Raw genomic sequence first — 14,320 nt, forward strand, 5'->3', positions numbered from 1 at the left:
ATACAAAAACCCCAATTTTCAAATTTTGGTTTCATCAAAATTTATGTTGGTTTCATCATTTTTTTTTTGATGAAACCAAATTCGTTTCATCAAATTTTTTGGGGTTTTTGTATTAATTTTGTTTTGATGGGGTTTTTGTGTTACTTTTGTTTCGATGGGTTTTTTGTGGGTGGATAGTGACACATTTGGGGTTATAACTCGCGGACCGTTTTTTAGGGGTAATTTGAGTTTCCTCTTCTGGAAATCTGCATTACCTCCCCTAAATATTTAAAATTAGCAAAGGCACTTGTACTACCCAATACAAAAGCTAAAAGTTATCGATACTAACAAACCAAAAATGAAAACAATTGTGAACTAAAAATTAACACTTTTGTTATAGGGAGGGGATTTTTGGATCAAGGGAGTGAAAAACTCGTACACTTTTTTTTTTTAAATTTAATCAAAGGCTTGTTAGATAACAATTGATCTTCTTTTACTCGCATGCAAAACCTTGAAACCCTAACTTCATCTTTTATATCACTAATAAAAAAAAGCATAAGACACTAAGAACCTAATAACATCTTCCTAAACAAGCATGCAAAAAAAAAAAAAACAGAACAGAACCGGAAATCGACGATTCACACCATTTTTAGATGAGTTCTTTACCGATCTGGAAAGAAACATAAGCATCAACGCAAGCATACTTAATCTGATCGAGAGAAAGCAAATAATCCTCCCGGTTACTCATAGTAACATGCCTTGGTTTTTTTTGAGTATCACCATAATTTAATACAATTCCAGCCAATCCCATCAACCCAGCATTCTTGAGTTCCTTCGAATTATACCTATCAGCATCCAAACACCTAAGATCAAAAACAACCTCAACTTCTAAGTCATAATCATCATCAAGTTTCTTAACATCTTCACCGATCCCATCCCCAACAAATGTAAAATCAGGGTCTCCGAGAAACTCAACAAGAGAAGAAGGGATTTCATCTGCATGTTTGATTTGGAAAATCAAACATCTACGACCAACATAGAGTTGTAATGTTGCTACTGGATTTCTGGAACGGCCATAAGCAGGTCTCTATTCTACATCAAGACCAACGATAAGATTATCTAGTACTCCATTGTATTCACTGTAAATCATGCTATTCCAGTGATCAACTGTTGAAGAATGCTTAGTGACGATTGTTCTGATTCGATCATCGTCTATGATTACTGAGTAAACTTGTTGTGTTTCTGGGTAGTGATTTGGAAGATCATGAATGAAAATTCCCATGGTGGTAGTGGTGGTACTGGTGGGGATGGTTTGTGCTTTTTCTAGAGAGAGAATAAAATCTCAAAATAAAAATGAAAAACTCGTACTCAACTCGCTAATTTATCTGTGAGTTAGATTCAATATTTTCTGGACCAAAATGCCCTTTAAAAATGACTCAATCAGACCAAACCCATCGGACTCCCATTTCCAATTCAAACTAAGAGAATAACGGAAATGATTGACACAATGAAACAAAGCACCGAGCGTCGGTACCGTGTGAGAGGATGATGAGACCACATCTACCCTTTCCAAATCTCGATGCTAAGCACGCAATATAAGGTCCGCGCGATCCCTCTACCCTTCCCAATCCCGATGCTAAGCACGCTAGGTACTGGAAGTGCGATCTCCGTCGGAACGCAACAAAGTGTAAAACTTCGGTGTGTCTAACATCTCTGTAACTAATTATGACTTAAAATTTTATCACTACTACAAATTACAAAAAATTACAACACAGTGAGCAACTATGGAAAACTCTTACTATGCGACCCAGTAATCTCCTCGTCTAAGTTTTTATATGAAGGAAAAGAAAAAGGGCAAACTCTTACTATGCAAGATAAAACTATTAGGCTAATAATAGGCTATGAAGGCGGTTCACAACTATTTACATTTGAGTAGTACTATTAGGTAGTACAAGAATAAGGGAGATGAAGTGCAGTACACTGTTTTCCATAGCTGTGAAATGCCTAATAGTACTACTCAAATGTAAACAATTGTGAAATGCCTTTATAGCCTAATATTAGCCTAATAGTTTTATCCTTGAAATGCCTTTATAGCCTAATATTAGCCTAATAGTTTTATCCTGCATAGTAAGAGTTTGCCTTTTTTTTTTTCCTTTTCATAGAAAAACTTAGGCAAGGAGATTACTTGGTCGCATAGTAAGAGTTTGCCATAGCTGCTCATTGTTTTGTAATTTGTAGTAATGATAAAATTTTAAGTCATAACTAGTTACAGAGATGCTAGACACCGAAGTTTTACACTTTGTTGCGTCCCGACGGAATTCGCACAGTCGTTACCTAGCGTGTTTATCATCGGGATTGGGAAGGGCAGAGGGATCGCAAAATGTAAGGGAATTTCACCTATAATAAATAGGTCATATTTTGAGTAGTTTTCAAAATGTAAGGGCATTTCTCCCTTAATAGCCTAATATTTACGTTTTGAGTAGTACTATTAGGCTATTAGGTACAGATTACAAAATAAAACTAAAAACTTAGCTATATACAGGACACAATCAAATTAGCACCTACATCTACAAGATTGATCTACCTAAGATAACGGAGAAATGCCCAATTATCTAACACAAGTTACACAACAGAGCTGCATTATTAGAGTGGGGAATATATACGCAAATGATATATCCACCTAAGCCTTTCACCGCAAAAAACACCGGGAGACACATTTAGGATGGGTCCTACGGTAATTAAAAAACATCACCCCCTATAATCTTCTGGTAGGTCCCAGGTATTTTGTCTCTCCCGGTGTAGTTTTCGGTGAAACACACCCAGTATGTAGCACAACTAGGGGGCGGAGGTACGTGCAGGCTTCCCCTTGCTCGAGCCACCCCCAAAGCCCAAAAAATACCTTTTTTTTACTACCTAATTTTTTCGGGCCAAAATTTAATGCACTATTTTTAGGCTTAAGCCCGGGGTAAAATGGTGGTCAAGCCCGGGGTAGCTAACATTTCCAGTTCCGCCATCTGGGATATCTATCATTTTCGTTCTTTCTTGTACCCTCTGCTATTTCTTCTCTGCAGCTTAATTTGATTTTTGTTTTAGCTATTGAAGATAATCCTAACTCTATCTCTCTCAATCCTAACTTCTAGGGTTACAGGAAGAAGATAAGATGGAGAGAGATGAAATTAGGAACTTGAGTGTGAATGTGAGTGTGATGGTGGCCGTGAGCAGAGATTGTCGGGGATGGATTTGATGGAAGCTGACTGCAATGGGTGTTGGTTCTGTCGGGAAGGAGGAGAAGGAAACGGAGGTGGAGTTGGGTTCTGCACGATTAGGGGAGGAGATGAAGTACAGTATAATGTTGCGCAGTTACATCAAATCTGATGTATATGGGTTTGGGTTCTTTCACTTTTATCATGCCTAATGCTTCTTCAAAGCTAATATCTCAAGCCCACTTCTAATTTTGGGTTGTTCAAACGACATTCTTCACATGTGGATGAGGTGCAAACGACATTCTTCAAGGGGGATTTGTTGTCTTCCTTTCGTTGTAACCACTTCTCTGCTCCTTAATTCATTCAAGCTTTATTTATTGGCTAAAAACAAAAAATAAATTAGTAAAAGTAATTACTCTGGAAAACAGTAAAAATACATAATTTGGGATAAAATATAGAACTAGAGCACAAAAAATGAGTTAAATGCCAATAGTAAAAATACAGAATATGTTTCGAGAGTCGAACTGTCTAGCCAAAGGTGCTGTATCTAAGGATATAGAAGGTGTGTGGATAGGAACTCCACATTCAAGAATTGTTCAGCTGTTAAAAAATGACTTAATGGTGAGAGCTTACCCCAGATTTGTTAAGCTCTAGTTTGTGTTAATACATTTCCAATTACCAAAAAAAAAATGCCAATAAAAAGATGTAGAAATACGCAATATTTGGCACTCATCACTCACATTTTGGACGTATTGTTTTTGAATCAAAATTAAACGATAACGTATTCAAAGCTAATATTTCGACGATATGTTCACATTTCAAATCTCTAACGTACCCACAAAAATGAACACATTCTAAAACATCAAAACTCGTGATCAACCAAAGTTAGTAGTAGGAAATTAGGAATCGAAGCCAGCACCCACTGATCCATCAGCACCCTCCAACCACTGCATTAACTTTTCACAAGTATGAAGTTCCAAACGGTTTACAGCTTTAATGAATTAATGGTGTTTGTTTTGGTTGTTTGATTTAATTTATGTGAAGTTTCGTCACATCATTCAACAGTTTGTTTTGCATGTAGAATTCAGTAAATTTGTTTGAAAAGATGGTCAAAATGAAGAAGCAAATGAAGATACAGAGATCCAAATAACCAGGTATTACGGGTGACTCATGTGATTTTTGTAGGGATCAACGGTGCCCACATTGCTACATAATATTGTCCTAAATAATAACTTAAAAACAGCCAATAACAACGAACGAAAACACATAAGAGACATGAAAAGGGATCAATCTCATTGATGACGTCATATTCTTCCACTCCTACTTCGTCTCGGCATCATCAACGCCTCCATTCTTCTCAGCAACTTTGTCTTCTATCTTCACCTTAGTTGGACCTAAGGGTGTACAGAGGACGGTACACGAGTTGGGGGACGGTTTCTGTGCATCTCTAGATGGACCTATGTGGTCGCCATTTTCATCCGATTCCCTGATAAATTTTTTTGCTTATTCCTTAATATCATATCCATGTTCAGCCACCTTTTTTGGAACCCAACGAGCTACATACGCATCATAATCTTCTTCTTCATCATCTTCTTGTTCTTCTGATTCAATATAATTGAGGGGATTCTGATCACTGTTCATAGGATTCTGATCACTATTCAAAAAAATTACAATATCCGCATCATTGCTTACTCTATTTACCAAATCTTGTTCAAGAGTGTGTTTTTCCTTTTCTTGGCGAGGGGATTTTGAAGTAGAAGCAGCCTTTTCTTTTCCTTTCTTATTCTGCTGAAGCCTGAATTATAAGATAATACACCATGTGCTTCCACGTTAGTTTTTCCAAGAACAAAATATCTCGAGTAAGAGGATATTCAAAAACTTAGTTAACATACTTAAACTGCTTTTTAATGATACGGATTTGATCCATTGGGTCTCTTGTATGGTTGGAAAAATTGTAATGGTAGGAGTTTCAGTCAAGAATGGGGGGATTTTTTTTAACTTTGATGATGGTTGTATGATCTTAACAAACTCTGTAATGATTCCGGTGTTAACAACACTACCATGTATATATAGGGACCATTTCCCACAACATCAAACGCAAGTAAAATTCATATGGGCATATTGGTCATGTTCTTGGTTAGGAAAGTATGCCACTATGATTCTGATGTTTCTTGTTGTTATTGCTGGGGATATACAGATTAATAATATTCTTTCTTAGCAAGGGCTCTGGGATGAGAGTCCTCTTACATTGCTAGGCAGTAGGCACAGGCATACTATCCCCCGTCGTTTTGATATCCTAGTTCCGCCACAAACGCTTAAAATCCTAAATACTAAAAATAAACCAACAATTTTCTAAAGTTTGACAAAAGAAAAATATTTTGCTAAAGACTAAATCCTCAACAAGTCCCTATTAATATTTTAATGCTTCAAAAAGAGTATTAATGCTTCAAAAAGAGTAAAAAAATCAGTGTTCTGGATTATATTTAACATGACACAAATATGAGATAGTTAGAGGCTTTGAGCATTTGTCTCGGTCGTCATGGACTCATGGTAGAGTTGAATCGACAATGCCGAACATAAGTATCGTTATATATACAGTCGTCCATCGTCCATGATGACTTGCAACATGACGTCTAAAACCCTGAAAATCACCATGTTTAATATTCTAGCCTAATACACCAAACTTAGGACAAAAGAAAGTAACAGGATTGAGTTTATATCAACACTTGCTACCTTTTTCTGCCTATTGATGGATTTATCTCAACGGATTCAGTGGTTTCTTCAACAGGTTCAATGTTTTCAACTTTCAATATACCTTTATTAGTTGATTTGGAGAACTTGGGATCAGTAGCGGCTTCAGGTTTCCTACTTTTTTGTTTCTGATAACTCATTTTTCAGAAGATTAAATGATAATTATTTCGCGAGACTATGGAAGATGGGCGAGGAAGAAGAGAATAATTATTTTTGAGAGAAGACGAGACGTACGCTTTTGGCCCCAGTCTCATTCTATGCGATGCTTACTAGTAATCCATCATAAAAGACGTTTGCTTTATAACAATTTTTTTGCTCTAGCGGTGCCAGAGAAAATATTGATCTAGCAGCATTGAGGCATATAACCTAAGCACACTGTTGAGTTAACCTAAGTCAACTATCCATTCATCGGTTTTTAATAGTACATTCCTACTAAGCTTACAAAACAATCGAAAACAGAAGCATATAACGGGGGAGCACAGCTCAGCATACACAATTTTATCCACTGTTTTTTTTATTCTTCCCCCATTAAGAGAATTGAACAAGTCGACCATCAAATTCAAACCCGTCATCAGAAGTTTATAACTGCAACTAAAATAAAATCATTGCTTCACCACAAAAGTTCATCGTTGAAGAGAGGAAAACAGGTTTTAAAGGCTGTAACCGGTCGGACATTAATAATTAGTTCAAATTACAGATTTCTCCTTTTTGTTGAGGCGTTCAAATTACAGATTGCAGTACCTCATGACATATTCACCAAACTGATATGGACGCAATTTCAATCATCCCAAATATTGGAGTCAGTAATTTGCTCGTTCATCACTGTACCATCCTCCTTTTTAAAAAAAATCAATCAAAGGTTCCCGATTTTGGATTCTTTTATTAAAAACAAAAAATCCTCTAACTCAGGTTAACCAAGAGTTTGCTTAGGTTATAGATGGCCAAATATGTGGCTTCAATGTTGTTAAATCATGTTTGCTCTAGCATGTAGAGTTGTAGACTCGTTCATACCAGTCTCTCAACCTACAGTTTCTGCTTCAAGAGTACATGCATGTAGATTTCAGATGAGTTTTGACTTTTTGATACAGTACGAACTAAGGGATGAAAACATCTGAATATAAATTTGGAGGAAAAACAAATAAAATTTAAATAATATGTTGAGAATGAATTATGTTTTTAGTAGCATTATTATTTTGGACATATTAATGCTTAAGTTCAAGGGGACCTATTAAAATGTATTATTGGACAACCAAAAGGCTGTCCTCCTATGTGATGATCATAACAATGGGGGCTAAAAATATAATTGGGTGCAATGCTTTTTATTTATTTATTTTTGATTGATTCGATTTGCTTTTTATTTCCATAATTGAGTTGATAATTGAATACTTCGTACTTATAATCCCCAACAAAACATAAACACCATCAGATCGATCAAAATTGGAGTTGTTCATCAATTATTTTAACCTAAAAACCTTGAAAAAACAATGGACGATTTTTTTTTTCTTGGATAGGTCAAAGAGAAAATTCATTGAAAAGAAAGGTACTTAAAAGGGGTACCTCAACCCAATGAATACAAACGAGAGATTAAAAAAAGGCAAGAACATCCTGGCAAACCCATAACAACAAAAAACAAGCATACAAACGCCGAAATAAAGAGTCCCGTAATGCAATCACCATTTTCTAACATATACAACAAAAACTCCATAATTAATAGACTTCAGACTTTACAAAATTATTAATACAGGGAAGTATACAAAAAAAAATGGTCGACAATAAGCTTTAAACATGCTTGACAGGTTGGAAATATTTTAGCTTCAGCAACAAGGTGCACATAGTAACGAGATCTTAAGCATATGTAAATCAAAAGATGCAATGACAATCTAAAAAGTTACATCCTTTTGTCAAACGAGTATAAATACATATTTTTCTTTATCTTAAATTTTAGTGTAACAGGATCTGGAATTTTCCGATTATGTCTATTGTATCTACATATGGAGGTAAATTTCTTATGGTATGACTAGAAAAATCTATTAATATTAAAATGTGGAGTTCATCACTATTTATAACTTTCAAGACGGTCAATTATGGTTCTGAGACCCAAACTCTAATTAAAATTTCCCAGGACCCAAACTCAAAGATGGTCACAAAGTTGAGACCCCAACTCTAAATATCCCTACTATATACTACGCATTAAACTTCGATTTGAATTCGAAGCACACAGATTCATCTAGGGGGTTAGGTTGGTATGAATCGTATGATGTTGATTTAATACTTTTTAATACATGTAGCTGTATAATAAATCTGGGGGTCTTGAAAGAATGGTTTTTTTTTTGAAGCATGCATTTTATTAATAGAAGATTAGGTTACAATTTGACGTGGGTATGTGGTACCCACCGAGTCATGGAAGATAATTTGACTAATACAAACCAGGATTTCATGGTCCCAAATTTTGGTTGAAAAGTTACCCATTTGACTTTCGTCTGCCACCTGATTTGCCGAGCCATCCGCCGCTTGATTTCCTTCTTTATAACTATGTTGGATAGCGACCTGCGGAATTTGTCGTATTCTATACTTTATTTCTTCAATCATCCCGAGATGTGCCAATGGGGTTCAGTAGCGGATGTGACGAAAAACAGAAGGTTTTCTGAATCTGTTTCGAACAGAATGGTGAAATTGAACTGTTTGAAGAAATTGCTCAATTTCCAAATGTCTCCCTAAATAAATACTACTGCTAGATACCCAAGAACATTTAATACCTTGTTACCTTATATTGTACATGGAAGCGTAGGTTAACCATATAAGTTTCGAAGTTTGGCATACCCATAGCGAAAATGATAGCTTGACCGTAACTTTCTCCTGAATGTAAATCCCGCAAGAGATAGAGAAAGAGGACCCACTGTACCCATAGTATTAGTGGGTGCAAATATATGGCAAAATCTCATGTTTGCAATATGAATAGGATGAATAGGAATAGGCGTCACAGATGCTTTTCTCTAATCTAGGCCTAGGGACAAGACCCTTCTTTGGTACGTTCAGCATGCGGAGAGAGCGATCGAAAGGTCTTGTTAGCAACATTTAATATACTACTTATTTATATAGTAATTCGTAAAATAAATACGGACTTATTATAATTGGACCCAGACTCTTTTAACCTTGAAAATTGATGAAAATAAGAGATAAGGTAATTAGTAAAAATAAGATAACAATAAATTAGTCCTAATAGAACCTATGTTTTGAAGGAAGATTTGTACGAACTGGAAATTTGCTATCACCTTTTTTTTTCTTACAAAAATTTCTTTTAACACATTTATTTTCTATGTAAGTTTCGTTTTGCACCTGTGTGTTGTATTTAAATTATTTTTGTTTTCATCTCTTTAAGTTCATCGTGTTCTCGAAGTTCTATCCCTTTTGCTGGCGGTAGGATACAATTTTTTTGGGACAAGAGATGAAATGCCCCAATGGGGTCTCTGCATTTTACTGTGTGATACTACCACCGTTTCCCCCCACCTTTCCCTCAGGACACGTACACCCACATGTAAACCCCTGAATTGAAATCTTTAGGGTCCGTTTGGCACACATTTTTTCTTGTATTACACTGCATTCAATCACAGGTTGTCCCATTACACTGCATTCAATTACACGTATTAGAGGTGATGGTGTTTGGCACGTTACAGAAAGTAATCTTACAATTACTCTCATTCTGAGTTGCATTTTAGGCATACAAATATTAAACAAATTTCATTTATTGTTGGAAAGAAGTTCAAAATTAAGGCAAATACTAGATCATGTAAAAAAAAGATTTGATCTGTGATTGAAAAAAGAAAACACAGGTTTGTTTTATGTATCCAGCGTAATGCTCGTATTTTTTAAGATACACATGTTCAAAAGAATCGAAATAGATCCCGATCTCATTGTTCAAGCCAAATCTCTGGTGATTGGTGCGGCTTCTACCTTCGCCTAGGGGTGTGCAACGGACGAATGAATGCAGATAAGGGGTCGCCCGCGTCCAATCCGTCAAAGTTGCGGATTTGGAAAATCCAACCGTGTCTGTCCCAGTCTCCCGCTGATTTCATATCCGCGGATCAGCGGGTGATGCTGGACAGATGCGAGTTAACCGCGGATTTAGTCCAAAAAAAATGGTACAAGTTGATATATAGTAGCAGTATACGCATATTGCTCAATTTCGAAACAGGGGCGGAGCCAGCCCATTGCAAGGGGGTGCACTTGCACCCGCTGCCCAGCTGGCTCCAAAGCCCATTTCAAGCCCTGGAAGAATTTTTTTTTAACAAACAAGCCCTTTTTGCATTTTTGCACCCCCTAAAATTTTTGATTGCACCCGTAGCAAAATTTTGCACCCCCTTCCCATGATTCTTGGCTCCGCCCCTATTTCCAAATGCCTCCCTAAATAAATATACTAGATACCCAAGAACATTTAATGCTTTGTTACCTTATACTGTACATGGAATCGTAGGTTAACATTTGCCTTTTTTTCTTTCTTAAATGCGAATTACAATGCTAAATTAACCTTTTCTTTATCCCAACATTTTTAAGTTTGTGTGAAGAATTTTTCTCTCTCACATGTTCTGACTTCTGAGTGGTTTTTTTTTGTGTGAAGAATTTTTTCTCTCTCACATGTTCTGACTTCTGAGAGGTTTTTTTCTTAGCGAAGAATTCTTTCTCTCTCACATGTTCTGAGTTCAGGGTTTCTCTCATATGTTCTGGGTGAAAGATTAGGGTTTCACCTTGATTTCTCCAATAAAATTGTAAGATTCATCCGTAAGAACGATTACTGGTTTATTTAATTTCAGAATTCTCATTTTAAGTCCTCTGATAATCTCTGTAAATACATTCCGAATTTCCTTTGTTTTTATTTATTTTCAGTTTCAGATTCTGGTTCTTTCTTGTGGACCGTTGTTCTAATGTCTGTAAAAATCACAAATGGCTAAATCATTTTTATAGCCATTTGTGTTGTATCATTTCTAAATCACCAATTGCCCTTTGTCTGTAACCTTAATTATAGGTTTCATTTTTATAAAGGTTTTCATACTCTAACTCTAATTCTCGGTTTTATTTTTATTTAGTTTAATGAGGAGTTGGACAAAGAGGTACAAAGGACAAGGTGGCGATGAAACAACACCAGAAAGCCCTCGGAAGAAGAAAATAAAAATGGAGGAAGTTGTCAGGCAAAGGAAAATCACAGGGAAAAACTCCAAGCAAAGAACCTGAAATAGGTAAGTACTATTTTATTTTTCACATAACATGTAAGTAGTGAAGAAAGATTATTCCATTGAATTGGATTTATTGATACCAAGTTTAGCAATAAAATAATTCGTGGTACAAAGACTAAAGGTTGATCAGAAAGAATTATACCAGTGAATTTTTGCGCTAGAAAAATTTCATTTTGATTGTGCAAAAACCTTATTTCATCTTCTGATGGTGCAAAAACCTTCTTTCACCTATGGGGCACTGTGTAAAAACCTATTCACAGCTGACTGCAATTGTTTTTTTGACTGGTTGTAATTCAAAAATCATGCTAACTATATTTTGCACTAAATATTTTAAGAAGATTTGCGGTGGAAAACCACTTTTCATCCACATTGGCACAAAAAGCCTGAAAGTGGCCGTCTCTTTATTGTGTGGCGTCTGAGTTTAATTGACGCTTCTCTGATAAGTATATTTGCTGACTGTTGTTAATTTTTATCTTTGATAACACATCACATCATTATCCGAGATAGATGATACAATAAAAAGTAGCAGATAGTGGACATTTAGAGCAGGCTTGGGTCACTTGCACGATCTCTTTGTTGGCAAGGAGGAGGTGATATTAGTGCTGAATGATATACAACGGGATCTGTTAGCTACAACTACTTTTTGGAGTTTACTACAAGTGTTTATCAACAACCAAATAACTAAAGATGAGTTGAAAATACCACAAGCTGGGCTAAAGAAATTGACCGACTCGTATATAAAGTCACAAGACGGTAAAATGAGAATTCCTAGTAACGAAAGAAGAAGTATATGAGTCAACTCCTCAAGAAATGGCTTTGAATTTAGGAATGCGAATGTTGCAGAATGGTAAGCAAGACTTACTAGAGACACGAAAAGTGTGTCCAGGCGATAATGACTTGTGCAAGAAGTATTTTGGTGGTGCTAAAGCCAGTCAAATATATAATGTTCAAGTGAAAGAAGCAATTCTAAAAAGTCCAAATGCGAACGAAAATGAAGAACTTGTTAGGCTCTTGGTGCTTTATTTGTGTTTTACAGTTTTCTTTACAAAAACTGGAGGATCGAGTATGTCTTGTAGCTACCTAGCCTTGGTAAAAATCATAGATGTTATAAACAACATCAGCTGGCCTCATCTGATCCACAAACACATGATGCATGGTATTCAGAAATCGAATGGCGATTATAGAAAGATCGATGGATGCGCATTTTATCTCTTGGTAAGTTAAAAATTCTCGATTCATTAAAATTCAGTTTTTACTGATTATTAACTTTCGTGTGTTTATTTCTCAGTATTGGTATGCGGATAGAAGTAATCAGAAAATCAATACGAGATATGGCTGCACCGAAAGGTTCCCAAGATTCACGAGATGGAGTACAAAGATGATATCAAGGACTATCGACACTCTTAACAGTTTAAAATTTATAGATATAAAGGTAATATAAAGTTTCATTTGTTAGTTCTATTTTGTTCTTTAAATATGGTGCCAGTAATAATTTTCAAACAGGAAAGTTACTTTCTGATAAACCTGACAAAGGAATGTAAATTATTAACACACAGCTGCATAGGGTGCAAACACAATGTTTGAGAATTGGTATGAAATAGAAAAAAGGTGCAGAAACACATTTTCACAAAAAATGTCTTCCGATTTTTATCTTTACTGTAGGAAAATTTTGGTTGTCAAGTTGTGAATGGATTGGAGAATAATCTGATAACTCCACTTCACGTGATGTCCCAAGTGGAAAAGCTGAATGAGAGGATTAGACAACTTCAAGCTGAAGTAGATGATCAGAAACAAAAAACAAGTGTAATAAACGTAAAGCTTCGTGAAATCCAGAAGTGTTTAAGCGAGGATCCAAAAGAGTTTGAAATAGTGCGGAAGATTTTAGAAGATATCTTGGAACAAGACAAAGGGCAGACACGTAGAGAACAAGAAAATGATGATAGTGATCCACACAGAGAACAGGAGCATCATATCCATAAACAAGTGAATATACTAAAATATATACGAAACAGTGAATCTGGTTCACACAGCGAATAAGATCCTACCTTAAGCCAACCGACCCAACAGAATAAAGAAACACACATGTCGCTGGAGAACAAACAAAAAGAGGAAGAGGAGCATCAAAAAAAAAATGGAAGAATTGGATAAATAAAAGGAGAAGGAAGAAGAGGAACAAAAAAAGCATGAAATGCTGGAAAAACAAAGAATGGAAGAGGAGGCACGAAAAAACCAAGAATTACTAGAGCAACAAAAAAGAGAAGAAGAGGAAGAAAAACAACGTTTACTGGAAATACAACAAAGGGAACAAGAAGAGCGTGAAGCGTATCTTCAACAGGTATGAAATCGGTATAACCTCGAAACGCTGGCTAAATGTAAAAGTTTCACCACTATACTTCGGCGAGTGTACCACCAGGGCTCAATATAAAACAAGTAAATCGCTTCCAAAATATTCACCATAAGAGATAACGTTGGTGCATTATTATTTTTTTAATGATATATTTTGACATGCAGGTTGAATGCCAAGTGAGAAAAATATCGTTCGATTGGCATCCTGATAAAACTGTGAACTTGCCAGTAATGGAACAAGATGAATTAGAAGTGAAATTATAGGTTCTTAATATTATGAAATACAGATTTTCTGAGGATGGTATTCTACCTTGATATTGAGAATACATAGGGAGTTTTTAAGCTGCCAGAAGAAAATCCGTATAAACCATAACGAAGTCCTTTTTTAACTGAATCCAAAGAGGTGAAAATTTAATATTTCACCTTGTAAACAAGTGATAATCTGATTTTTCACATGGAACTAGGTGATAATATGGATTTTCACATGAGATATCATGTTTGTATTAGCACAGGGTATGTTCGTAAACTTTATATCAATTTGCTTTCACATGCTTTACTGTGCAAATTTCTTTTTGCACCTATGTTTAGAAGGAAAATTTGTCATGAAGCCGAAATTTGCTTTCACCTTTTTTTTCTTGCAAAAATTTCTTGTTTCACATTTTTTGTTTTTAAAGTTTCGTTTTGCACCTGTGTTTTGAGTTTAGAATTCCATTTTCATATGTCTAAGACTTTAAGTTCATCCCCTTCTCAAAGTTCTATCTCTTTTATTAGAAATGGATACAAAGCGGGTGAGTAATTTTGACTGGCGAGTCC

At 35.7% G+C, this 14,320-nt stretch overlaps 2 protein-coding genes across 3 annotated transcripts; one reads left to right on the forward strand and one right to left on the reverse strand.

Moving 5' to 3' along the window:
- Positions 1 to 628: 628 nt before the first annotated feature.
- Positions 629 to 1,261, reverse strand: LOC113291333. Its single transcript, XM_026540880.1, has 2 exons — positions 1,084 to 1,261; positions 629 to 975 (listed from the first exon to the last, which is right to left on the reverse strand). Exons 1-2 carry the CDS (start codon positions 1,259 to 1,261, stop codon positions 629 to 631), a joined length of 525 nt encoding a protein of 174 aa, XP_026396665.1.
- Positions 1,262 to 10,571: 9,310 nt separating this feature from the next.
- Positions 10,572 to 14,010, forward strand: LOC113286058. Of its 2 annotated transcripts, XR_003329082.1 has the most exons (6): positions 10,572 to 10,696; positions 11,015 to 11,164; positions 11,669 to 12,376; positions 12,450 to 12,593; positions 12,824 to 13,496; positions 13,673 to 14,010. XR_003329082.1 is itself a non-coding variant. In XM_026534776.1 (5 exons), exons 3-5 carry the CDS (start codon positions 11,972 to 11,974, stop codon positions 13,196 to 13,198), a joined length of 924 nt encoding a protein of 307 aa, XP_026390561.1. In that variant the 5' UTR covers positions 10,572 to 10,696; positions 11,015 to 11,164; positions 11,669 to 11,971; the 3' UTR covers positions 13,199 to 14,010. The 2 variants fall into 2 exon arrangements, 1 of the variants encoding a protein (XP_026390561.1); XM_026534776.1 differs by having other exon boundaries at positions 12,824 to 14,010.
- The last annotated feature ends 310 nt before the right edge of the window (positions 14,011 to 14,320 follow it).

Source organism: Papaver somniferum, chromosome 6 (assembly GCF_003573695.1).
Source record: "Papaver somniferum cultivar HN1 chromosome 6, ASM357369v1, whole genome shotgun sequence".
NCBI classification, from domain to species: domain Eukaryota; kingdom Viridiplantae; phylum Streptophyta; class Magnoliopsida; order Ranunculales; family Papaveraceae; genus Papaver; species Papaver somniferum.